Raw genomic sequence first — 27815 nt, 5'->3', positions numbered from 1 at the left:
ACTACATAGGGCATATCCTGGATGGCTAGTGGGAAAGACACAAGTGTTTATCTGTCCTTCACATGACCATATGCTATAAAAATGAATTTGAGGATGGTACCAAAACTAGTTGTCTAAAAAAAACATACCTCAAAAAGTGTCTAATTGTTGCATAGTGTTACTTTAAAGCAGTTCTATCACATAACTTTGTATGTAGACTTCACATTGCTCCTACACGAAAAAAACACGGACTCATCAGAAGTCTAATCCTCTATTCTCAATCTTTCTCTGCCTGGAAAAAGAAGGAAATGTGCACCGGTGAGAGAAAGTTTTTGGGAAAAAAACTGATGAGGTCCTTACCTCTGCGCAGTTGGCAGGAGGAGGATGGGTTTGGGAAGAATAGATGCTGAGACAGGAGGGGAGGGAGATAGAGCTCGTGTTTCAGCGCGCCTGGGGGTCGTAGGGGGTGGACTGGTACTGCGGAATATACAAAGATTCATAAATACGCGACTGGACATTAAACCGCGGTGCTTGGCCTGACGCGGTGGGTGCTTACTTTCCGCACGGGCCCATCCGTTGGATTCCTCCACATCTTTGGTCGGAAGATTGACTGCATGGTTCGGTAGTCTTGGAAAACACAAACACACACACAACGCCAAAAGAGACGCGGCAGCTCTATCCCGTCTTGTTTTCTCACCCAAAGGATCTGCGTGTCTAATATTTAGACATGTTCAGCTTTGTGGATTCACGGACTGTTTTGCTACTTGTAGCAACCCAAGTTGTATTACTATCGCTTGTAAGATGCCAACAGGAGGATGACCGTAAGTCGCAACTTTTTATCTTTTCCTCAACAGGTGAACCCGCAACCAGTCTGCTACTGATGCTGTTAGTTTCGCATGTTAGACAGTTTCCTTAACTCTGTGTCATTTATTGATATTTTACACGTGTAAAGGAAACTTGTACGTTGCCATGATTGATACACTTTTGGGCTTGTAAGACCATATAAAAGTGATGAAGTGTCACACACTGTGGAACAGAGTGTGTGAGGTTCATCATGTGTAACAGTGCAGAGCCTTGTACCTGCGGAGTGACATTGGCTGTAATGGAGATATGAAATTGAAATTGATAAAGCGAAGTGAACAGTTCATAGCTAAACTGAGTGAGGAGTAATAACGCACCTCGACACCACAAACTGTAACAACCGAAAGAATCTCACTCACTACATGCGGTTATCATCGTCTTTCCTAGCTTGAAGTCTTGAAAGTTCCTAACAAGAGTTTTGGCAAGACTAAGGCTAGTGACTAAGTGATTATCTGTCCCTAGTGGTACCAGATTACGAATTATCCACATTCAGGATGTTTAAGTGTGTTGCTTGTGGATCATGAATGAAACATACAAGGACGGAGTTATTTGTTGCTTTGTAATGTGAAGTTACCTCACTACTACCTGTGTATCCGCATAGACCATTTGACCTGCAGCCTGGCAGGCTCAAAGGGTATCAGGTGGAGATGCAGAAGAGTACAAAGGAACAGTGTGTCTGTGTATGTGGGTCTTGGGTATAAGTCATTGTAATAGTCACAAATGATCAAGACTACTAGTCTCGTCTCATGTACCTAATTCCTCATTTTACAAAAAAATTCTCTCTCCAGGATGGGTGCAAATACACATAAACATAACTTAGGCGTTAGCTGGAGTACCTTCTTTAATTTTGCGTCTGCCCTTGCATCAGATTAGAGGTGAAAACCTTTTTTTATTTTCAGGTTGAGACATTTCAGTCACTCAATAGCGCTTTTACACAAACCATCAAAAAAACAAATCACTAGTGGAACCCTGGGGCCGAGAAGGTTGAAAGCAATTCTTTCTTTGCGCCATACTGTGTGTGTGTCCGTGTGTCTGTGCGTGTGTTTGTTCTGGCACTAGCAGCTCTATGAGAACCAGATGGGGTCCCTGTTTGCTTAAGGCACCCGCCTGTCAATTATGCCCCTGTGGCGTCTGAGAAAGGGCCATTCATGTATCGGGCTGCCAGGTCAGCCAGGAGTAGGGTGGAGGGTAGGAGGGATGAATAGATCAGGGGGCGCTGTGGAGCCCATAGAACCCTACACTGTTTAGTCAACCAATCAGTGCACAGTACCCCAAACCTTCCACCTCATTGTAAACTATGCAGCCCCGTAGCGTATCCGTGGAGCAGTGGGATGCTCAGGTGCTGCTGCTACGCACAGCATTTAAATATACTCTTACTTGCAGCACTATTCAGGAAATAGCACACCTAATGTTGAGAAAGCTGCCTAATTCCACAATACTTTATTGATTGAGTGATTTAAGCATTGATTTGAGTTTAAAAGTTGTTGTAATTTATTCATGTAGTTACAATATCACTTTATTATTGTCTGTAGTGCAAAGAGAAATTGTTAGAGAATAAAGCAGAATGACCTAGTTTACACATCAGACTTTTAATGTGCATGTGGATGTCATGGACTGACATTGCTTGGCATTGACTGTGTGCTTTTGAATGAGTGCATGAATATGTGTGTGTGTGTGTGTGTGTGTGTGTGTGTGTGTGTGTGTGTGTGTGTGTGTGTGTGTGTGCCCGTGTGAGTGAGTGTTATTGTTTTAGGGGAGCCATCTGAGCATGAGCATTTCATGAATGCTGAGTCATGTTGACTCAAAGAAGTGTATTATGTCGATTCATTATTGAAAAATAACAAAATTACACAAGATGAGAGAAAGTGCACATATATTTGATATATCAAAGCATATCCTCATTGATATGGCAGTGTATCAATGCATATATGCTGTGCACGGCCTGGCAAGTATCTCAGCTGCTGATTTCCTACTGCTGCCCTCATAAACGCCCCTTAAACACCCGACATCTTTCTCCCTTTACCTACCCCCTCCATCCTCGCTCCATCCTCCCGTATCCCCCACCCCCACCCCTCTCCCTGGCTTCCTCCTGTTTGCCGGCCTGTAGAGGATGAGCTGGGTGGCTGCATCCAAGATGGCCGCCACTACAGTGATAAGGACGTGTGGAAGCCGGAGCCGTGTCGCATCTGCGTGTGTGACACGGGTGCCGTGCTGTGCGATGAGATCATCTGCGACGAGCTGCGCGACTGTGCCAACCCCGTCATTCCCGTTGGAGAGTGCTGCCCTGTGTGCCCAGCTGAGCACAGCACCCCCATTGGTCCTAATTTATTTACTTTTCTAAATAAATTACACTGCTATGCTTTCCCCTCTGCTTTCTGTCTCCCTCGCTCATGTTTCCTCTGGGCTCCCTCTCACCTGCATCACAGGTGTGTGTTTGGGTACTGGTGTCTGAGCTCAGAGTAAACATGTCAGGGTGAGTGGACAGGAGTAACACTTCTAAGTTTTCTGCTGCATCTCTTCAAGCTGCAAGCTTCTCTTTAGGAATGGGTGATTACCCCCATTGCTCCAGACTTGTATTCAGCACTTCAGCTGAGATGAGCAATGACTTAATTAAAGGCTGTAATTAAGGGCATTGTAATATCAAATAAATACATTCTGAGGATAATTGAAGGCATTATGGAAACACGTGCATTATGATGCATTCTTCGTATATGACTCCTACAATGTCAATAATGCCCAATCGCTCATGTCAGCTCTGGACAATAACTCTCCAGCTGGACTGTGCATGTCTCAGAATGATCAAATCAGTGACACTAGTGGCAATAATGAATAGAAAAACTTTGAAGTGTTCCAAACCTTCTGCTTTTTAACCATTTAAGAGACAACCTAAATGCTCAACAGCAACCAATTATTAAACATAAATATTCAAGAGTCTTGGTGCAATAATGGTTTTAACACTTATTTTGAGGTATTTTACTATTGAAAGTTAATTTAAATGTAAATGTTTCTACATTAAATAATGTCCTGCAGGAAAAAGGGACTGCTATGCTGTTTTATAGCTGTCCTTTAGCTGAGACCAATGCTCCACCTCCCTCCCCCTCCCACTCTCACTGAGACCATATACTGTGTTTGTTAAAGATATAGCATTGCACATTTGTTATAAGGGGCCAATTCATGTCACCATTGCGTGAATAGCAGTTGAGGTGTGTAAACATGTGGTTGTGTATGGCCATGCTGTCTGTGAATATCCATCCGTGGGGCCAGTGCTAACCTGTGTTTTCTTTTTCTTTTCTTTTTTTACATCTCTTCTTCTGAAACTCCAGAGGCAGTTGGTGCAAGGGTAAGTTAGGAAGTACTGACCCTCATAAAACTCTTCAAGATGTTCAGGTTGAATTATATATCAGGATCATTTTATATCAAGAACCAGTAACAGTATAGGAACACTAGTTATAGATGTGCAACCACGAACAAAAGAAAAAAAGAAAACTATATTCAAGTTTAAGATAAAATATATTTTAGAATCTGCTTTCCCTTATAAATAGCAACAAAAACAGTAAATCCATAAAGGAAATACGTGTCCTAAAGGTGAAGCATTACCTCAAGAAGCAATTCATTAACTGGGGTATGACTGAGCACCAATTGTATAAATATATGCTCTAATAAAGGTGCTGGAGAACACATCATACACATTCCTTGAACATACACACAGCCTGGGTGTAAGGCCTTAAAACCTAGATGACAATAGGTTACAAACAGGTTACAATAAAGGTTAAATCAATCAGTTTTTCTACATTTGTATAATAGCAGAGATTGAAGATGACCATATTTATTTTTACATTAGCTCTATGACCTGTGGCAAGCAACATTACAGTTCTTTCAGTGAAGAGTCTCCCCACCAGGACCTGTAGGCACATGGGGGCTGTTGTCACATAAGTTATCTTTTGATAAATTATGCATGGAATGCCCATATGACCAAAAAGTGCACAAATGTGCAGAAATATACCCACACACATTCATCTACACAAAGACATTGGACATATTTCACCATGCATATTTTATGTACTTAACATACACTAACCTCTGGTAATGTTTGCTTAGAGAAGTTTCGTTTACTTATTAAGGGAAGTTGGTATCACTGTAACCTTACTGTACATTACCATTTCTGGATATGTTGCTCTTCTCAGATACATATCTGTTTGATGTAGATAGTTCAGAATGGGTGGCAAAGGCACAGAATTGATTTATTTAGATATTTTAAACGCATTGGAGTGCCTATAGTGAACAAAACATGTCTGTTTGATATTACAGTTTACCCTGACAAATATTCTCAATCTAGGAAAATGTCTAACCTGAACGAGACCAGAGCTTTAAAATGATCTCCTTTTGATGTTTTCCAAATGTTCTCTTTTCCAGGGACAGAAGGGTGAGCCAGGAGACATTACTGATGTAAGTCAAGCAATGCCAGTCCTTCACCCAGCCCTGTCTATAGTATAGACTTACGAAGGCGGTGGTTGAGGTCCTGTTTATTAGTTTAGTTTATTTATAAACAGGACAGGCCCACTCTGTTGAAGGAATAAGCAGGTGTAATTGTGGTCTAGGAGAGGAGGAAGGACCTCACATGAGTTATATTGAAGGGCCTCCTCTACTTCTGATCTGATAGTCAGTGGCCGGCTCTACAGCCAAGGCAGATTCTCATATTTCCCCACAGTATCCACATTTTCATGTCCAAATTGCCTATTAATAGTAGTTGTAATATCTTACTTATGATTGTATTAATTCATTGTAGTTATTCATTTAAAAAACAGACACCAGAATCTCCAATTTTCTCTGTTCTTCTCTGTTCTTTTAGGTCGTAGGACCAAGAGGACCATCAGGCCCCATGGTGAGTGTCTTTGTGTGTTTGTTGAAGACTTTTCAGTTCCCAGTGAGGTTTGTCAATCAATCGCATTGGGTTCCTCCGCTCATGTCTATTCCCATGGTTCTTTAGGGCCCCCCGGGAGAGCAAGGAACCCGTGGTCAGAGAGGCCTTAAGGGAGATACGGTAAGGAAGACCCAAAACCAATGTCCTATGGATGGCTGACTTACAGAACTGTCAACTATCCTCATTGCAAGGGGGTTACCATGGCAGCACGTGGACATTATGTAGGGGGCTGAGCAAACTGTACACATGTATGCTACTTTTGGGCAGCACACCCAACTGTTACACATTAGTGAAGGGATAATGTAGGACTGCACCAGAAAATAGACATACTAGGTTGATTGATCATGATGTAGAGATCAGGTACAATTGCACTGTGGTACAACATTCTAACTCCTACATTTAGCTTCAAAATGCCCTCGTTAGTGTGGGATTTGGAAGTCCCTCTAAAGTTGTTCAGGTGTTAAGTGGATTAATGGAATTTTCGGCTTATTGAGAATCTTGCTGTGAGGAATCATGTGAGGGATTTCATTTAATCCTCTTATCTTCCTCTTCCTCTCCTCTCATCACAGGGAAATCACGGACCTCGAGGCAGAGACGGTGAGCCCGGCACCCCTGGAAACCCAGGACCTGCTGGCCCCCCAGGCCCTCCTGGACTTGGTGGAGTAAGTTTGACATCTGACCTCATTCCTCATCCCCTGTCAGCTCCCTACTTGTTTCAGCCCTGAGAGTTCATATGTGTATGTTTGTGTGTTCTTATGTGTTTATATGTGTATGTTTGTGTGTTATGTGTTCTGATGTGTTCTTATGTTCGTATGTCCCCTTAGAACTTTGCTGCTCAGATGGCTGGAGGCTTTGATGAGAAGGCTGGAGGTGCTCAGATGGGTGTGATGCAGGGACCCATGGTGAGAAAATCACACAGACACACACACACACACACAACACACACACACACACACACACACACACACACACACACACACACACACACACACACACACACACACAGCTACAGGTTCACTGTCAATACTGAACTTGTCTTCCACCCAGTGGTCAAAAGGAAGTATTGTAAGTGTACATCTCAGCTCAGTGCAAACATGTTTAGAAAAACAAATCCTTGGAAAACATTACAGGTACAAAGAGCCTATTTGAGTAAAATGTTCAGTTCTGTGCCTGTTTATTGAGACATTCACAGTCCCCAGTCCTCACTAAAATCTAAAAATAGTTTGTAAATGAAAACCGTTTTATAAAATACATTTCTGTGTTTTTCTTAGGGCCCCATGGGACCTCGTGGACCCCCTGGACCATCTGGATCTCCTGTAAGTAATGCAAACACACTTATTACTCATTACTTACCGCCACTCATCATACATTAGCCTGTGTTATTCAGTACAGTGCACTCATATGACCAGATGAACACAGAATAGAAAGAAATAACTGTTCTTTGTATTACAGGGCCCACAGGGTTTCCAAGGCGGCCCTGGTGAGGCTGGAGAACCTGGACCTGCTGTAAGTATTCCACTGTTCCCACCACTCACCAGCACCTGACATGAACAATCCACAACACCACCAGTTCCTGGGTGCATCAGTTCTAGATGTTTCTAAGCGAACTCTGACACACACACAGGTGTCCTCTGTTAAGTTGAGCAGGATAGGGGTAGACATGGAATTGAACAATAGACTACATTATCTTCACAATAGGCTTAACCTTCCCTCTGTTCAAAGTCACTATCATTCTCATTGAAGAATTGCTGTTTCATAATTGTCAGTCCTCCTCTGCCTTCTCCTTTTCCAAAATGTTCGTATTGTTTACATATTGTTTTGGAATGACATCTGACAACTGCAGAAATACATGTTGTCCCATCAGTTCTTGGGATCTACTTTCAAAAAGAGTTCTCGTATTCTAAAACAGTGCCATCACATAGAGTCAAATAAGGGCATACGTATAGTCACTCAAATCATTTCCTATCCAATCCATCCGCCATTCCTACCCAATCCATCCGTCATTTTGTCCCAAACAGCCACCTGTTCTACACAGTATTGTTAACAACAGTGAAGCATATAGAGCAATATAGTATAAACTCACAAATCTCCTGACTGCATATTCTATATAATCCGAAAGAAAACATAGGAACTTTGCACCAGTTAATTGTCCAAACATGGGTTAGATGAAAATTATCCATCTTTGTCTTCCTTGTTAAGAAGATATGTCTACATTTAGGCCCTATGTAACCAGTGATGCTAAATATTTAAAATGACTGTATATTTATTTGCCACAGCAGATATTGCACAGTAGTATGCCCATTTTCACCATTATACCAAAGAAGTAGGCAGTCTTAAGTTGTCATCACTTCACCTTCCCTCACATCTTCTCATCCCTCATCTGCCCATTTGTTTCAGATATGTATTCTGTACATATGACATCATCTTATGCTGGTTTATGACACAGCAACAACATATTTATGCCCCATGTCTAAATTAGCACCAGTACTTCACACATGGTTGTCATGATGTATGAAAGTTCCACATAGTTCCAAAGCAGGAAGACCCTTCTGATGATTGGTCATTATTCAACATACAATAGAAGAACAATAGAAGGTGAATCTCAAACGTTTCAGCTTGGACCTAGGCAGGTCTTAATAATCGCTTTATTTTCTACTGTGTAAATAGCAGCCAGTGCAGATGTGTGATGGTGAGTGCCATCTATACCACTGTGTGCTCTCTCTCTGGTTGCTTTGCAGTGAGGTTTATCTCAGACTGGCTCACTACAAAAGAAACATGCAATCACAATATATCAGTAAGGAATAGAGATATGTCTGCCTCTTTTGGGTTGTTTGCCCCTGTGAAATCAAACCACTTGGGTGACCCTAGTAATGCAGACCATTGTCCATGAACAATACTAGTGTAGAATTCGTCCTCTGATGAAGTCTGAAATCAAAAGAATCTGAACAGAGTAGCACTGCACCATAGCATTATCCCTCAGCACACTTCTCTTGTACAGAGATAGGGTGGAGTCATTATGGCTGCTTGTCAACTCTGTACAGCATCTTCTGATACACTTACGTTCATTACATTTACTTTTAACATTGAGTAACAATTACACTTTACAATATATTTACATTTATAAAGCCCAAATAACATCATGTTTGATCCTGTCTGATGTATACCCTCTCTGATGTTGTAGGGAGCTCTGGGACCCCGTGGCCCCTCTGGACCCTCAGGAAAACCAGGAAGTGATGTAAGTATTGTCATGAGGCTGGTATCTATCTGGTATTTTCCTGGTTGTTTAACCCTTTTGTTGCATCGTCAACGATCGCTACTCTGAGGTAAATGCTCCGAGGTGACTTTAATGGCATTTTTCATGGCATACATGGGTTTACGTCCTCTGTAAAGTCAAAGGACAGGTGAGATGGTGATAGAGTGGGCCAACATCCGAATTGTGTCCTTACTACTCACTCACATACCCATAGAACGTACTACAATAACGCTTTGGTAGTAGGTTCTTAATCAACGTTAGTGCATACTGAGTATTCAGATGGACCTCCATTCTGACCTATCTTTGTGTCCCTGTATCTGTCGTATGTGTTCTCTGTCAATTTCTATTATGCAAAGTCCTCTTGTGTCATTGTCTCATATTGTCTTTTATCTGTACACTACCCTTATGTGTTAACTCATGAAATTGTTAAAGTATATTTAATTTTGTATTGTCATGGATTATCAAATCAACATCTGACTCTGGAATTTGAAGTGGATACTTTATACTACCTCTCACACGTGCTCTACCATTTGACACTTAAAGCCCCATGACAGGGTAGTCTGTATAGTTATTTATTTCATGTGAGTTCCTTTTCATAATCAAAATCTTTTCATGGGTAGACTGGTAAACATGTCCCAGTGTGCATCACACCCCAGGACCCTCCTCACAGCTGCACTCTGTGCGGTTGTCTCACACACTAGATGGTGCTAATACTTCCACTATATTATAGCTAGCTTTACAACAGCTAGTGACGTTAGATTGTATTTGCACGTTGACCTCATCGTCTCTCTCCATCTCACTTCAGGGAGAAGCTGGTAAGCCTGGCAAAGCTGGTGAGCGTGGACCTCCCGGCCCTCAGGTATATTTAAAAAAAATAAAACAGCCCAAGTGATTTCCGCTTCAAAACTAAGAATACATGCCCTAATCCACTCCACTTTTGGTTCCATTGACAGGGAGCTCGTGGATTCCCAGGAACACCTGGACTTCCAGGACTCAAAGGACACAGAGTAAGGGAATAGATTTCTGAAAATAAATTATATACACAACTCTATCCCAGCCAGTGTTGTGACTATTCAGTGACTGACTGTCTGTCTGTCTGTGTGTTTGCAGGGACACCCAGGTGTGGATGGACTTAAGGGAGAGACTGGTACTGCTGGAGCTAAGGTATAGCAAATACACATTACATACATATAAAGTCTACTTACATTATTTGTGTTGACCCTATCTAACACCCTTCCTTTCCTCCTGCCATCTTCCTCTGGTTAGGGTGAGGGTGGTGCTCCTGGTGAGAATGGCGCTCCTGGACCCATGGTGAGTGGTGTGCACCTGTTTCCCCGTACGCCCTGAGCTGAGACATTACTTTAAAAGGAAACACTGGATTTCTTTACCACTAACCATTTCTCTTTGTCTTTGTCTTCTCCTCCCTCTTTCTATCTGTCTTCAGGGACCTCGTGGTCTGCCTGGCGAGAGAGGACGTCCTGGGGCTGCTGGATCTGCTGTGAGTGACAAACTCACATATACACACACACACACACACAGACACACACACACTCATAAATGCACAGACAAACAAGGCACAAGACAAACAATTACTATGCACTGGAATCACTTGACCTGATATCACCTCTATTCAAGAGCAATGCTGAACAGCACACTGTCTCTCAGGTGCACTGGAGCCCATAGTGACTCAGTCTTCTGTTTCCTCCAGGGTGCTCGTGGTAACGATGGTCTGCCTGGTCCTGCTGGTCCCCCTGTAAGTAGAACCTGTCCATGTGTTCACCGTTGTGAAATGACATAGATGAAATTTAAGGACAAACCTTTAATGAGGAATGTGTTAGATTTTTGGTTTGATATAAATTGAAGAGTCACTGATCGTTTGTCTGAGTGCAATGCTGTGCCTCCTCTCTCTGAAGGGTCCCCTTGGCCCCGCTGGTGCCCCAGGTTTCCCTGGATCTCCAGGTTCCAAGGTGAGAAGCAGATCAGCACTTACACACAATATGATGTCTGGGCTAATGCTTTGCTAAATCCCAAAAGGTTGTTCCTCCTGTGTGTTCTTTTCGATGTGGTTCCTCTTATGGCTTGTACTTTGTCTCTGAGGCCTGTGCTGTTTCTCCCCTCCTCAGGGTGAAGCTGGTCCAACTGGTACTCGCGGAGCTGAGGGAGCTCAGGGACCCCGTGGAGAGGGTGGTACGCCCGGATCTCCTGGACCTGCTGGTGCAGGCGTAAGTAAAACAATCAAACCTGGACCACTGCATACAGAGCTCTTAAAGATTTTCAGAGGAGCTTTGTCAGACTGAGTCAATGTTTGTCTCCGAGTAATTGGATCAATAGATTTAGGATGAATTAGATACATTTGTCTTCATAACATAAACATGGTTTGCATATCTGTTGTCTCATATGTGTAACATATCTGATTTACTGTGAAGCGTGAGATTAATTATTGTTGTAATGCTTCTGTGCTGACCCTGTTTGCTACTCTTGCAGGGTAACCCTGGAACTGATGGTATCCCTGGCTCTAAAGGATCTGCTGTGAGTATATTGTCACATGGTATCTGTTTCTCCCATATGGTCTATTAGACTCATGTGATTTTCTGTCATGAAACTGACAGACTTGGCAATAAACTTCCCCTCTGTGGTGGACCATTCAGATACAAATACGATCCCATTGCCTGTGACACCTCCAAATTAAACCCCTCTGCTTCACCTTCGCAGGGAGGTGCTGGTATTGCTGGTGCACCTGGTTTCCCTGGCCCACGTGGTCCTCCCGGACCCCAGGGAGCTACTGGACCTCTTGGACCCAAGGGACAGTCTGTATGTACCATCAACTCTCCACGTCCATCCCTTCTCACTTCACCCATCCCTCAATTTCTTTACGTACGCACTGCTAGCCATAGCAATGCTTGATGATGCTCACTACTGCTGTTCTTCCACAGGGTGATCCTGGTATCCCAGGATTCAAGGGTGAGGCTGGACCCAAAGGAGAGCGCGTGAGTAAAACTGATATAAAATACCTCCACTCATGTGGAACTAAAGGTTCAAAAGTAATGTTGCTGCAGCCCCATAAATAAAGCATACTTCTACTCATTGCATGACAGGGTGTTGCTGGACCTCTAGGAGCACCTGGACCTTCTGGAGAGGAGGGTAAGAGAGGAGCAAGAGGAGAGCCCGGAACTGCTGGACCACTTGGACCTCCTGGGGAGAGAGTGAGTTCACTGAGATGCAGAGGTTCTTCGTCAGACTTAGTTTACTGCAGTGTTAATCCCACGGTAGCCTCTTATCCGACCTGATGTCCAGGTTTGTTTGAATTAGTGCACTGGTTAGTGAGCTAGGAGTTACCTGGGTTTACTTCATCTGTAGGTTGTGTGATGAGTCATTAGAAGATCTGATTAATGGTAAATCTTAAAATCAGACATGACTGAAGTGCATATAGCCTCTATAGTACTCTCCATTGAGGTAATTTCTTCAACTGCTTAGGTAAAATCTAGTGTGCTCATTCAAGAGGCTTTTATGTGCAAATAATCTGAGCTGTTTTATTCTGATAGGGCGCCCCTGGTAACCGTGGATTCCCTGGTCAAGATGGTCTTGCTGGAGCTAAGGTAGGCGAATGATCAGTCAACACCATTTTAAGTTTACCGTTTCTATCTACCTCTTGTATGTAGGATATTCTGAACCCATGGCAAATGAATCGAGGCACCAAATACCCTTATTTCCATGAAGTCAAAATAATGTTCGCCAAACGTGATCATAAACGAAGAAACACATTACCAATCCCACTTTCAATGAAGTATCTAAAACATCAACATATGCCCAAATACAGTACTATGATGTGGCAACATTGAAATATGTTGCTTTACAACAGCTAGTGACATTAGATTGTATTTGCACGTTGATCTCATCGTCTGCCCATGTAGCCAGTCCTATATACTGACACACTTGGACAACCATACTGATGACCTGGATGTTCTCAGTGAGGTTGTCATCATAGAATTGGCAGTTGGCAAATAAAATAAACAACCTTTCTGTCAGAACAATGAATTTGATTAAATAATCCATGTAAATATTGTAATCGTGACCAAAACAAAATCATGTGGCTGTTTTGCGCTGTGGATTCGCTGTATGTTATAATTAAAAGAAACTGTCAAACTGAAGGAGGTGCAACTGAAAACATCGAGTTGGGTTAAATGTGCTAAATCATGGTAGTTTACTACTTTTTACTTCATAACTAAACATTCAATGTACTCTTCATGTACGAACATAGTCCATCCTCTCACTCAACTCTTTCCTGTTTGGTGGTGTGCAGGGAGCCCCTGGAGACCGTGGTGTTCCTGGTCTGGGTGGTCCTAAGGGAGGCACTGGAGACCCCGGTCGCACTGGAGAGCCTGGCCTTCCTGGTGCCAGAGTGAGTGTCACAAACCACCACTGACATCAGCTGCCACAGAAACAGAATTCATTGCATTTTTCATTCACTACAGTTTTGTTAAAGATATTAGTCTTATAAATCAAACAACAAATGTTAGTCTCAAATTCATCGAGATAAATCAACTATATAAATTCCATCCTCCCCACATTCAACGGTTCTGTATTTGATTTACAGGGTCTTACTGGTCGTCCTGGAGATGCTGGTCCTCAAGGGAAAGTTGGTCCCGGTGTAAGTATGACATACTTTGATGATCTTAGCTATTCTTTGACCAGAATAGTTGTTCCATTGAAAGACTTAACAAACAACATAATCTGACTTGGTGTCACTGTCATGTATCCCAAATTGTTCTGTCTGTGTCTCAGTGCTTAGATTATTATAGCTCAGAATCTGTGTCTGTTGTCTCTAATATGGAGTGTCTGTTTAGAGTCTTACAGTTTAGTATCTCTATTATCTCTGTCGAGTCTGTGCTTGGTTTTGAGTCTCTGAGTTGTGTCTGTAGTGTGTGTTAGGTCTCTTTGATTTCTGTGTTAAGTCTATGGTCTGAGAGCTTTGTGTTGAGCCTGTGCTGAATCCCTTTGGTCTCTGCCCCCATAGGGAGCCCCTGGAGAGGATGGACGTCCCGGACCCCCTGGGCCTCTGGGAGCTCGTGGTCAACCTGGAGTGATGGGATTCCCTGGACCTAAGGGTGCCAATGTACGTGTGTTATAAAGGATCAGTGAATATAAAAGTGTATACAGTCAGTTCCTAAACTACTCTAAAATGAATGATCGTTATTTATTTTTTGGCGTCATTTCTTGGGTAATTCTTTGTGTAATATCTCATTGGAAATAAAAAACTACACCTGTCATCAATGAATGATTTTTGCATGCCCTAATATTTCAAAACATCGTTTTTCACACACAGGGAGAGCCCGGAAAGACTGGAGAGAAAGGACTTCTTGGTAACCCTGGTCTTAGGGTAAGTAATGACCTTTTTTTTCACCTTGGTATTCTATTTTTGAGATCATATAGGTCTCTTTAATATGATTATTTGTACATCAAGACATTTTAAGGTCATCCTGTAAACTTCCACCTGTCTCTCTGTAGGGTCTGTCTGGAAAGGATGGTGAGACTGGATCTTCTGGTCCCCCTGGCCCTAATGTAAGTATCTCTGACACTCTCACCATCACCCTTGTGACTATGTAGCATGTATTTATGCAGTATATGTGATGTGTGTGATAGTTCCCTGGACACAAAAATAGGTATTGATCTGTGTGTGCTCTATCCTAGGGCCCTGCTGGAGAGAGAGGAGAACAGGGTCAGGCTGGACCTTCTGGCTTCCAGGTGAGTTTTTACCATGGCAAATACGGGCCCTCCTAAACCACAAGTATTGCTACAGATAGTTGATCCATGTATCATACAACATACCACAGGACACTCATTTTAGCGCATTTTGGTTTTAATCATCTTCTGCTCCATTCCTTAGGGTCTGCCTGGGCCTTCTGGCGCACCTGGAGAGGCTGGCAAGCCTGGTGATATGGTGAGCATCTTTAGTAGATTTCTAGAGTCTTCAAGGCATGTTTCTCTTTCTCCACATAAAGGGCCTATATGTGGACATTTAAATAGCAGGACTCATATGATATGTGTGGTTTGTATGCTGTGTGGACTGTTTGTGGTGTATGTGTATGTGTGAGATGTGATCTTAGATGAAGTATATCTTGTGTTCTCTTCTCATCCTCGTTCTGTAGGGTGTTCCTGGAGAGGGTGGAGCTGCTGGCCCCTCTGGACCAAGAGTGAGTTTCAGAGATTCCCCACTAGAACATTCTATTACACTTCATACACATCAGCTGCAATGAAATTATTACACCCTGTCAGTCAGATGTGACCCGTTAATGGTTTACATTTTTTGCTTCTCTTCCCTACTCTTCCACCCTTCCATCACTCAGGGAGAGCGTGGTTTCCCTGGTGAGAGAGGAGGTGCTGGTGCTGGGGGACTGCAGGGACCTCGTGGTCTTCCTGGAACTCCTGGAACTGATGGACCCAAGGTGAGTTCATGACCCAACAGAGATGACCCAAAGACAGAGTTCTCTCTCCTCTCTCCACATCTCTCTGCTCTTCATAATGTCTCATGTCCTCCTATTCATGTTGTGTTGTATGTGTGTTGTCTGGTAGGGCGCGATCGGACCTTCAGGAGGTTCCGGTGCCCAGGGACCCCCTGGTCTTCAGGGAATGCCTGGTGAGAGAGGAGCTAGCGGTATCTCTGGTGCCAAGGGTGACAGAGTGAGTTCAACATTATACTGCACTTGGTCCCGACCCAGCCTCCTGACTCAATACATGCTCAAATACTCAAATCCACTGTTTGAATGCACAATCCAAGCACTCAAATCCAAACACACAGACATATGCAACTGTACAGCCAAAGAGCCCCAAACAAGTTATTACAAATACACACAACTCTTAATGTCGCTATCATTCTTCCTTTCAGGGTGACAATGGAGAGAAGGGACCTGAGGGTGCTCCAGGAAAAGATGGCGGAAGAGTAAGTGAAGAAATTCAGTCAAATTAAGTAATCTGCCATCTCAAAGTAACAGATTGAGCCGACTCTTCCTGTTGTTCAACTGCCTCATGTCTGTCCCTGGATGTCTTGTTCTTAGGGTTTGACTGGCCCCATTGGTCCTCCTGGTCCTTCCGGTCCTAATGGAGCCAAGGTACGATCTCACTGTTAGCATAAATTCATGAATTGGTAATGATGTAAAAAGTGTGGATGTCACTCTTCCATATCTGTCTATATAAACATGCACCAGCAATGACATTATCAATTTCATTACAACATACAAATGGCCTCATTCTCTTCATTCTCTAACCTAGCCTATATGTTCTCACGGTTAAGATTAAGATTAAGATACAGACTAAATTACCTTGTATTTGCCCTCAATGGCTGCCCACAGCAGTACGTTTCCTATGATGCTGATACTTCTGTCTCTGTCTCACTCAGGGTGAAAATGGTCCTCTTGGACCCAATGGAGCTGCTGGTGCCCGTGGAGCCCCTGTAAGTTGACTGCACCCACCTAAAGCTCCCCCTCATTACTACTAGCATTACCATTAAATCCACTCACATACAGATAACGCCGCTCACTGACAGTTCACTCCTACACAGAACATTACGCCACCTCTCATATTGACTTCACCTTTACTCTACCCAGCAAGATGATTTCTACCCCACTGTTGATTACCCCACCGAAATATATCCATACTCTCACCCCATCTATTTAAGCCCCCCCCGTATATGTATTACTCCCGCCTTCAGTCTGCATATACACTCTCCTCTATCATTCTGTACATGTACTACTACACCTACTAATTCTGTTCATCCTCCGTTCACTCTACAGACCTATGATATTATATTTATAGTGCATAACATTATGCCCCTCACGCCATCCACCCACCTTCTCTGATCAGTTACAGCTTTGTCTAATGTGATCACACACATTTATAAAAGTATAAAAATATCAGTCTCTCAGAACAATTGCTAATTCTTAATTCTATACCACAATACAACGTGATTCCACCACATGAACGTGAAATTAAATGCACACTGAACAATCAACACTTATGTGGAACCTGCATTACATTGACACAGAGCCATTCAATTAGTATTAGGAAAACACCAAGTACCCTAACAAGCAAATGGAGGCTGACTCAATTTGGTTTGAAAAGTGCTGGGGACATAGATGGGATTTTACATAGGTCATCCTACCTGTCACTGGCCTGCCGAGTTCTGCCTCTGCTATTACAGTGAGCGTAGCCTGAATACAAATCCAAGAACATCATAGGTCAGGCCTAGCCTACTGGGATTTTGTAGTGTTTTAAAACAAAAAACAAAATCCCTTAAACTATAGCAGTCGTACTTGTAGTCTATCTGAGGAAGCCCGGGATTGTAGCATAATTACTAGCACACCCACCTCTGGTATCCGAGGGTTCCGGTTCCGGTTCCAGTGCCAGACTGTGCACAGTAATGATATTATTGTGCACGTTATTGATTGTAAAATCGCATAGCGAGGAACACATTCAACACCTATGCATACTTAGCCAAGTTAATTTCAGGATATTAGCCACAGACAGCTACACAACTAGCATTACAATAACTCAACTGGTGCATATATGTTCAACAAACATAGCTGTAAATAGCTTGCAAAGCTAAATGATAATAAAACACAGCAAAGCTAAATGATAATAACCCATCGAAATAGGTGATCGCTAAAAGTGGTGGAGGCATATCCCCAGCGTAACTGAGGCCTATGCTGAATTACAAATCATAACAGTTAAATAACTGTAAAATAACACTAGAGTCATTAGGAAGGTATTGTCTGCCAACCTTGGTGACAGGACAAATTATTGATAGATAAATATGAATGTAATTTACAAACATTTAACAAAAATATGTTTGGTTTCTTACAGTTGTTTCTCTATTACCACATTGCCATATTACCACATAGATATTTAATTTGAAAGTAGGCCTATGGTATACAAATCTTTAATGACATTGTTACCCCCGTTATATTTCTGGTAAATGGTCTGGTGGGTAAGCTGTCAGTTTATTCTGTGTAGCCTATTCCATGCGACAGATCTCAATCGCACACAACACGTTACGGTGACAAGGAGCGGAGATTAGAAGATTATTGTCCATAGTGTAGTTTCTTCTGTGTTGGCTTTGCATCCCTTCATCATCCAAGGACATCTCCTCAATCTCCAGGCATCACTCCTTGCTCCACACGACAATGTCATGAAATAAAACAACTGAAATCCAAATGACCACACACACCTTCACCTGACTTTCAAGCAAGCAATTCAGCATTCTGTCACACTGTCACACTATCTGTGTCTTGTGTCTATGAGAGACACTTTCTTCATATGACCAATCCTTATTCTCATCTTGTCTTTCTTCAGGGTGATCGTGGAGAGGGTGGTCCTCCAGGCCCTGCTGGTTTCGCTGGACCTCCCGTAAGTACAATCACGGTCACACACACATAGCTACATACTTAAATCATCAATATTATTCTCTCTTGATGTGGAATCTAAGAAGGAACTAAATATTCTGATTTTGTTTTAATGTGATTGATTGATTTGTTAGTGGAAGTCTAAGACATTAATGAAGTGAATCTCCCTAGCAACTTTGAGTTCACCTTCCTCCTCTCTGCTGCAGGGTTCTGATGGTCAGCCTGGTGCCAAGGGTGAGCTCGGTGAGGGTGGTCAGAAGGGAGATGCTGGTGCCAATGGACCTCAGGGACCTTCCGGAGCCCCCGGACCTTCAGTAAGTCAAGCGTTCTGTCTCATTAGCGCGTTCTGTCTCATTAGCGCTGTAGAAGACTGAGACGAGTTTATGTGTGTGTCCAGTGAGTGCTTAACGTGTGTGCACTTATTTTGTTGTTCAATGTTCCATTCACTAATGTGATTTCTCCTCTTCCTCTAGGGTCCCACTGGTGTGTTTGGGCCTAAAGGAGCTCGTGGTGCCCAGGGAGCAGCTGTGAGTACACAGCTAATCATAGTCCAAATAAATCATAATTATCAACACTCACATTGCATGTTAGTTGTGAATAAAATGAGTTAACTATCAGTTATACCAACATGCCATTAACACACAGCACACTGATGCACTGATGTCACTCTTCTGTTCCTCTTCAGGGTGCCACTGGTTTCCCAGGCGCAGCTGGACGTGTCGGATCTCCAGGTCCTAATGTAAGGCAACACTTCAAAACACAGCACGTCTAAAACTCACTGCAATCCATATATGGATTGACTGCCCTTTGCCTACACCATTCCTCCAATTTACCCCCTCTGTTTGTGTCCTGTCCTCATTCCTTAGGGAAACCCTGGTCCTTCTGGCCCACCTGGTGGCGCTGGAAAAGACGGTCCTAAGGGAGTGCGCGGTGATGCTGGTCCCCCAGGTAGACCAGGAGATGCTGGTCTGCGTGGAGCTGCTGGCACCCCTGGAGAGAAAGGAGAAGCGGGAGAGGATGGTCCCCCTGTTAGTCACTTTTCTCAATATTCAGCGTTTGAAATGCTGATTCTATTGATAATGTCCCTGCATAGAGGGCTACTCCAGACTAGACACTGGCAGTTATTTTCCATATTATTGGGGGACTAGTAACAAGTACTGCTGAATATAAAGGATTTTAACACAAGTATCCACATATTCAACACATATCATGATGTTTACATTTCATCTTGTGCCACTCAGTCATTTGAATGAAGTATATAATGATGTGTCTATCACCCCCTCTTAGGGTCCTGATGGTATTCATGGCCCATCTGGTCTTGCTGGTCAGCGTGGTATTGTTGGTTTGCCTGGACAGCGCGGTGAGAGAGGCTTCCCTGGTCTCCCAGGACCTTCTGTGAGTACCACAATCCTCCAATCCATGGTAACCTAACCATGACATTGCTAGTCGCTAAACCCTATGGTCAGAATAAGGCTTTTTGGTCAGTACAGTGCATAATTTCAGAACACTGCAAATGGATATTGTGAGCTTTGTTGAATAACCACTAGCTTTGAATATTATTAGTTGTAAAATAATGTGTATAAATACTTGACAGAACAGTTTTTTGGTTAAACCTTTAAATCTTTAGGTTAATTCATTAATGGATTAATTAGGTAATTGATTAATTGATTAACTGGTTTTGCTGCACCAAAGGGGGAGCCAGGTAAACAGGGATCTCCCGGTGCTGGTGGTGACCGTGGACCCCCTGGCCCAGTCGGGCCTCCTGGACTGAGTGGACCTGGTGGAGAACCTGGAAGAGAGGTTTGTACATCATACCATCTGGGCAATAGCTCAGCATTACAGACAATGAATACTGGAATTGTGCTTTTAATAATTGCTTTCTCGATCTTCCTTTCCCTCTCTCACACACACACACACACACACCCTTCTGTCCTATAGGGTAACGCTGGTGCTGATGGACCTCCTGGTAGAGATGGAGCTGGAGGAGTCAAGGTGAGCTATCAGACAGCATAAATGCGATCAGAAACACAGCAGAAGAAATGAGTCCATCCAACTAGTAGAAAAACATGTTAGAGCCCGGTAACATTATGACAATGGATAATGAGGAACCTGAGAAATCAATGAAATATATGGATGGGAGTTTTATTTACCTACGTTAGGAAGTAGGACATCACATAGACCTCCCAGTCAGGGCAGTTAAGCATAAACTACAATGCACATACAATATATGTACCAAGATGTAGGCTACATCTTCAGTCCTACAATTCCATTGTAGTTAACAGTGTAATTCACATTGTTTTATTGTATGGTCAAACAGCACAAAACATCAGGCAAACATTGTTAGCAAATATTCTTCCAGTTAGGTTGCCTGTTTTTGAGCAGACTCCTCAGTGGGAATCTATAACAATCTTGTCTGCTGTCTGTCACATGCTTCACCTCATGTTGCTTTCAGTAAAGACCTTCATGACATCTCTCTTAGCAATAGGCCAGTCATATGCTTCCAATTTACTCTTAGTGAGACCTCTATATTGTGTTGTTGTGGAGCACATCATAATTTACAAATGCCATTCAGTGAATCTGAATATACATGTAACAAAACATAATATAAAATAAATATAATGCAAGTTGAAAAAAAAAACAGTATTTTGCTAAACCAAAGTTACTTGACTAGCATAATTCTGGAAGAAAAATAGAATCTTTTAAAACACGGGTTCTTTACTGATTCTTCTCTGTACAATTTGCTGGAGTAAAATAGTATTTAGGTGGAAAAGGTGGTGGCTAAAAAACTGATACAAAGCTTGCACCCCTTGTACAAATGATTCTATGAAGACCCACTCAGCAGAGAGTATTTATTGCATAGTTCTCTCATAGGGGCATGGGCATAATGTACTGTAGTTTCAGTGTCTGTGCCATGTGTCCTCCTGTAGGGAGAGCGTGGTAACACTGGACCCGTTGGTGCCCCTGGTGCTCCTGGAGCCACCGGTTCCCCTGGCCCCGTCGGACCTCTGGGCAAACAGGGAGACAGAGGAGAGTCTGTGAGTATCCCAATCACAACACACAGTATTCATAGTATATAATGCATCCATAACAATACCATCATGACTGTACCAATACAATTCAGTGGGCAGGTTGCCAATGATGCTAAAGCTACTGCTTTTAGAACATGAACACTGTAGCATCCCAAGGGAAATGAGTGTGAGGCACTCAACATCAATATTACATCAACATCAATATCAATCTTATCTGCTCAAGCACTAGAATACATCCATGTATTTAGTTTCATAATCATTACTTAACTCCTCTTAGACATTAGTTATCTTAATGTCATTGTGACATAAAATATTCATAGCCGACTTTAATTATCAACATTAGATATTGTTGAGCATCTGTCATCCCATATACATAAGCTGAAGAGTTATCTCTTTTGCTTTCTCTCACTCTCTCTCCCTCTCTCTCTCTCTACCTCTTATTTCTCAGGGTGCCCAAGGACCTGCTGGCCCCGTTGGACCTTCTGGAGCTAGAGGCATGGCTGTGAGTATCTGTGCTTATCTGTTTCCTCCCCTTGAACAAATATCTGCAGGCCAAAAACAGACCCATAACACCCAAAAAAACATAACAGATGCACACTAATGAAGACCAACAAAATAGCACAAAGACACCATAACTATCCAAAGTATAGTAGAGGATTGTGCTATACATTAGCACAATTAAATTTAGTAGAATGTAAAAATGTCGACTGTATGCAAAACTGAGACAGAGCTCTACACATGTAAGCATTGATTATACTGCTGTACTTGGGAGGCAATTGTATTGCTGTTGTCTAGTGAGTCATGCTCACATATGAACTCTGCTGTCCAGGGACCCCAAGGCCCACGTGGAGACAAGGGAGAGAGCGGCGAGGCTGGAGAGAGAGGACAGAAGGGACACAGAGGATTCACTGGTCTGCAGGGTCTGCCTGGATCTGCTGTGAGTGACACACACTGAACACTCTCCTAACACATCCAAACACACTTGCCAGAGGATCACAACATTCATCACGCTTCATGTGCCATCTCATATTCACCCTAGTGTTATGGCCTGCTCACCACTACCTCACAAGTACTAGGCACCCAACCTTCTCACAAAACAAATACAAGCCACAATCTCAAAGATTCACAACAAATACACCACAGCCTGCCAATTACATCACAGTGCACAAACACTACAGTAACACACATTAACCTCACTCTTACCTTAACCTAACTTAATGACATGACAACTACACTCACCAATTAAGACCCTTTGGAACTTCCTCACACAGTTACCTCACAGTCACCTCAAATAGGATTCCTATCCCTGAGACACAGAATTAGATGGTACACCTTTAGAATATCATGCATAGATTATGATCTCACATTTTGTCATATGACATTATACCAGGCAGGTTTTCCTAATTTGACTTTCTCTCTCTCTCTATCCAGGGTCCTGCTGGAGATGCTGGTTCTGCTGGACCTTCTGGACCTGCTGGAGCTAAGGTGAGGAATTACTTTTTCTGACATGAGCTTTCAGTCCCAGTCAAAAGTCACTAAAGCCTGCTGTAGGATGGCTAATTTCACAGCATTTTGGTTTCAGATTGTTCTCCTTGACTGAGTAGTTAAATTGCAAAGTTAAAAGGCTTTTTTCCATTTAGGGAGTCCCTGGCGCAGTTGGACTTTCTGGAAAGGATGGTGCTAACGGCCTGTCTGGACCCGTCGGACCCCCCGGACCCCGTGGACGCTCTGGAGAGGCTGGCCCTGCTGTGAGTAGAGTCCCAGTGCAGTAGCAGTTAATGCAGGTTGATATAGGTTGAAAGAGGTTTCCTACAGGATTTACAGCATTTACAGACATAGATATACAACAGAGGTAACACCAAAGCAACCCATCTAGAATGTAATTTTGAATGGAGGAGCCTTGCAAAATTGTGTTTTTGCTTATACCAGGAAGTCCACTTGTGCTTGTCTTACTAAGACAGATTGGACCCAACAGATTGTTACCTTACCTGTATCCCCCCTCTCTCTATCCCCATCCCCCAGGGTCCTCCCGGTAACGCTGGACCCCCTGGTCCTCCTGGTCCCCCAGGCCCTGGCATCGACATGTCTGCCTTCGCTGGACTGTCCCAGCATGAGAAGGGCCCAGACCCCATGAGATACATGCGGGCTGATGACCCATCCAGCTCCATCAGGCAACACGACATGGAGGTGGATTCCACACTCAAGTCCATCACCAGCCAGCTGGAGGACATGCGCAACCCTGATGGAACCCGCAAGAACCCAGCACGCACATGCAGGGATCTCCAACTCTGCCACCCAGAATGGAAGAGCGGTAAGTGAGAGGCAAAAGTTGACTGCAGGTGAAGACGGTAATGATAAAGATTCCAGTGATCTGATGGCTCTCTTGCTCTTTGACAGGCGATTACTATGTGGATCCCAACTTGGGCAGCACTGCAGATGCCATCAAGGTCTTCTGCAACATGGAAAGTGGTCAGACCTGTGTCTACCCCAACACTCCCAGCGTCCCACGCAAGAACTGGTGGAGCAGCAAGAGCAAGACGCACAAACATGTCTGGTTCGGCGAGACCATGAATGGTGGATTCCACGTGAGTGCTTCATCTAATTCTTCCTAGTTATGACCAAAAGTATGACTTCCATTTCCATTTGTGTTACAACACATCCATCTTGCTTTGTCCGTGACTAAATCCCTTTTTTGACTTGTATTTTTTACAGTTCAGCTATGCTGATGATAACCAGCCAGGCAACAGCGCCAACATCCAGTTGACTTTCTTGAGGCTGCTGTCCACAGACGCTTCCCAGAACATCACCTACCACTGCAAGAACAGCATCGCCTACATGGACCAGGCTTCTGGCAACCTGAAGAAGGCTGTGCTGCTGCAGGGCTCCAACGACATTGAGATCAGAGCTGAAGGCAACAGCCGCTTCACATACAGCGTGCTGGAAGATGGCTGCAAGGTACATCCTCAACACACAAAACACACATGTGCTCTTTCTGTAATGTGCTCTGACTGATCAATAAAGAATAAAACTTGAACAGAAACGGGTTGGGGGGGAGATAGCTACACATTAGCTGGAAAATTACCGTCAAAGTACAGTCCCTTTACACTTCTCTTTGCCTCCACAGAAACACACAGGCCAGTGGGGCAAGACAGTGATTGAGTACAAAACCCAGAAGACGTCCAGACTGCCGATCGTGGACATCGCTCCCATGGACGTAGGAGGCGCTGACCAGGAGTTTGGAGTGGACATCGGAGCCGTCTGCTTCTTGTAAAGTGGAATAAACAAGACAAAGAAACACAAACGATATGAAAAGTCCATTAAGAAGCAATACACACTTTTTAAAAACGAAGACAATGGAAGACAGGAAAAGACATTAAAATTGATTTGATACTTGTTCCTCCAAACGTAAAGTTGTGCTCTCCAAGTTATGCGCCTAGGATATCGGCACTGAGCGACACCAGAAGTATGGGTTTGTAGTTCCACTGAGCGCCACCAGAATTCCCACCGTCAGCCTGCCCCTCTGACATCAGTCATGTTTCCCAAAGATCCCATGTTCTCGCTGTGTGTCAGGGAGAGATGGAAGGAACAGATGAGCAAGAGAAAGGGAAAGAAGCAACGAAACATGGCTTGATGTCACCCTTATACCCCCAACACAGTGAGGGAAGGTGCACAGAACTGGGTGTGTTTGATTGGATACCACAGAGGCCCCTCCCACTAAAGAACATCAGGATCCGCCCAGTTCTCTAGAGCCCCTCCCTGTCTTTCTAGAATGATGTAAAAAGTTCAGGTGTTCCTAAAATCTACCAACTAGGAAAAAAACCATTTACTGTGTATTATAAAACCTTGGTTCTATTGTTGTAAAAGTCTGTGTTTCATCCAGATATTGATTTATATATTTCCATGTTTATGTGAGTGTCTGTGAGCGTGTGTCTGTGTGCACGCCAACACTTTTTTGGGAAGTGCAGTTTTTAATTTGGGAGGTTTTGGGTTTCAGTGTGATTATTTCCCCTTTACAGCCCTTGTTAGGAGCTCTGTTTTATACTTTCAACACACAACCAAAGAAATGCTAATAAATTTGGAAAAGATTTCTGTTTTCTTTTAGTTTCATTATCCTCATTGTTTTGTTTGATTTTATTTTTTGGGTTATTCTTTTTTGAAGCTACCTCACGCTAGCAAAACAAAGTAAGAGTTAGCCTGAGGTGAGGCTGAACATGCATGACCCCCCCCCCCCCCCCCTTCAGAAGGTGCTATGACTATTAAAAACCAAACATCCATCTTTGTTAGAGGTCCCAGAATCCCCCCCTTCCCTACTTGCCTCACACTGCACACACACCCTGCGCTGGGAGCCCGGAACAATCCGGAATGATCAGAGGAATGAGGGGCTCCTCTGGGACAGCCGGAGTTTGACACCCACATAGCTCCCAGGATAGCTTCCCCTCTCCGAGAGCCAGGGTGTGTCTCTACGTGTGAGGGTGTGTATATTTTTTGTTATTAATATTATTATGATCATGATCATTTTTTATTTTGTTTTTTTTTTCCTTTTTGGGAGGGTTTTGATTTTGTTTTGTTACGGTTTAATTAATGTAAATTGGAAAATAAAGTAAAAAAAAAAACAAGGAACAATGAAGTCAATTTTAATTGTTTTTTTCTTGAAGGTATACTTTCGTTTACTTATTTGTACAGAAATCTGTACTTAGTTTGTATCAACAAGTAGTTAGCAGCCTCTTTCAAAGGTTTTAAATAAATTACAAAGCTCTGTGAGAGTAATGGTATACACAATTCACCTTCAGATTCATATACTACAACACAAAGTGACTCATTGAATGGTCCTTGTGCTTTCAGATATTTGGTTTCAAATTTTCAGTAGACTAAAAGAGTCTTCCAGGCACACACTGGATCAATATTATGTCCTCTCTTAACTTAACACTACATGAGATTATTCTTAACTTTGGTAGTAAGTGCTAACTATATGAAGGAGGACAGCATTTAACTTTTTAAGGCACACAAGAAAAAAAAGAGATAAATCTATATCTAATTGAAGAATGGAGACTGTTGAGAGTCCTCATTAACATTGACATCAGTTAGTTTTCAGCAAGTCTGAGTCTGGAATCACAAGCATTTTATATTATCCTATAGAAATCTCTGTGTTACAATCTAGACATCCTTTGCTATTCCACGGCAGACCGTACACAGGAGCGGTGTTATATTCCAAACAAAGGTCCTTCAGAAATCTGTCCACACAAGTGGCAAGCAGTTGATATCAATATGAACATATGAGTAGTCACTAATGAGAAATGTTAACATGATACAGATCGCCATAGTTAACACAATACAGATCACCATAGTGTATACTGATGTACTGCACTGTTTTGTTTACAGAAGAAAAGTCACCTCCTTTAGCAACCACCCATCACATTTTACAGCAGAGGTGAATTGAGAGGTGAAGAGCACAACTGAATGAACTGAATAAAGAGAAAACATGTTTTAACTTTTGATAATGTGAATAAGGACATTCCATGCTATAAGGCAGGATATCAGTGAAAAGTGTGGTGTGACCTTTTTTGACCCAAATGGCACAACATTTTGTCTATGCTGAGGATGGATACACCATTAAACTTTCAAATAATAGAATTCTTCCCAGTAAATGTATTTCCAGTAAATGTTTTCTCAGGGAAAAGAGAACTAGTCCAAGCTCATACTGACCCCATACAGGGGCACTGTGGGTTCCTACACAGTCACGAGAAGTCAACAGAAATCCCACACAGGCCCATGCTGGGTCCTCAGCATCTTTTGCATGGAATCACCAAGGGGAGTGGGATGTTTAAATTCACAGAAAGCCAAGTGTTTCTGATATCTCACTTTTATATGTATTATTCCCACCAGCACTGAGCAACCTGAGGAAATGTTATGGTATAAACACAATAGACAAACGATGGAAAAGTACCTAACACATTCAACGCTCAATGGTCTAAATATCATAAATATCCATTATTATTTATTAGTCTAATGTAGAATTGTGTTTTTAAAATCATGCATAATTGTATTTCTATATAATATCAACTCATACATACTGTAAGTTTCACAACATATATGATAAATAAACCCAAAAGCATTATTCACCTAAAGTTACATTTTATACAGCAGTTTTAAACAGCAGTCCTGAAGTTCTAGTCATTTCTGCATGCATGCTGAATAAACAAATCTATCTTAGAGGCCATTTAGACCCTATTTCATCAGTAGGTACAAGTCTTGTGGTCTTCAAACCATTTACTGAGTAAAAGCTGATATCTGTCATCAACATACATGTGCACATGACAACTACCAACTTAATCAGAGATGCAGTGATTGTGCGCATGAATTCAGTGGATGTTTTTAAT

General features: G+C 42.8%; 1 protein-coding gene across 2 annotated transcripts; it reads left to right on the top strand.

Moving 5' to 3' along the window:
* The first annotated feature begins 275 nt into the window (after positions 1-275).
* Positions 276-26445, top strand: LOC105899289 (collagen alpha-1(II) chain-like). Of its 2 annotated transcripts, XM_012826447.3 has the most exons (54): positions 276-800; positions 2948-3157; positions 4164-4180; positions 5254-5286; positions 5690-5722; positions 5828-5881; positions 6331-6423; positions 6586-6663; positions 7033-7077; positions 7214-7267; positions 8943-8996; positions 9820-9873; positions 9968-10021; positions 10125-10178; positions 10281-10325; positions 10459-10512; positions 10723-10767; positions 10928-10981; positions 11138-11236; positions 11499-11543; positions 11727-11825; positions 11948-12001; positions 12110-12217; positions 12557-12610; positions 13315-13413; positions 13609-13662; positions 14029-14127; positions 14338-14391; positions 14520-14573; positions 14703-14756; positions 14899-14952; positions 15161-15205; positions 15359-15457; positions 15585-15692; positions 15898-15951; positions 16067-16120; positions 16408-16461; positions 18360-18413; positions 18616-18723; positions 18883-18936; positions 19095-19148; positions 19276-19437; positions 19697-19804; positions 20102-20209; positions 20348-20401; positions 21337-21444; positions 21887-21940; positions 22268-22375; positions 22870-22923; positions 23079-23186; positions 23461-23749; positions 23836-24023; positions 24151-24393; positions 24563-26445. In XM_012826447.3, exons 1-54 carry the CDS (start codon positions 707-709, stop codon positions 24707-24709), a joined length of 4467 nt encoding a protein of 1488 aa, XP_012681901.1. In that variant the 5' UTR covers positions 276-706; the 3' UTR covers positions 24710-26445. The 2 variants fall into 2 exon arrangements, with proteins under 2 accessions (XP_012681901.1, XP_031429887.1); XM_031574027.2 differs by lacking the exon at positions 2948-3157.
* The last annotated feature ends 1370 nt before the right edge of the window (positions 26446-27815 follow it).

Source organism: Clupea harengus, chromosome 1, assembly GCF_900700415.2.
Source record: "Clupea harengus chromosome 1, Ch_v2.0.2, whole genome shotgun sequence".
Classification (NCBI taxonomy): domain Eukaryota; kingdom Metazoa; phylum Chordata; class Actinopteri; order Clupeiformes; family Clupeidae; genus Clupea; species Clupea harengus.
This window is presented reverse-complemented; position numbering and strand designations above follow the sequence as displayed.

Coding starts and splice junctions, on each gene's coding strand:
- LOC105899289 (XM_012826447.3), top strand. CDS start 707: ATGTTCAGCTTTGTGGATTCACGGACTGTTTTGCTACTTGTAGCAACC. Junction 10,179..10,280: donor CTGGTACTGCTGGAGCTAAG/GTATAGCAAATA, acceptor TCCTCTGGTTAG/GGTGAGGGTGGTGCTCCTGG. Junction 20,402..21,336: donor ATGGAGCTGGAGGAGTCAAG/GTGAGCTATCAG, acceptor GTCCTCCTGTAG/GGAGAGCGTGGTAACACTGG.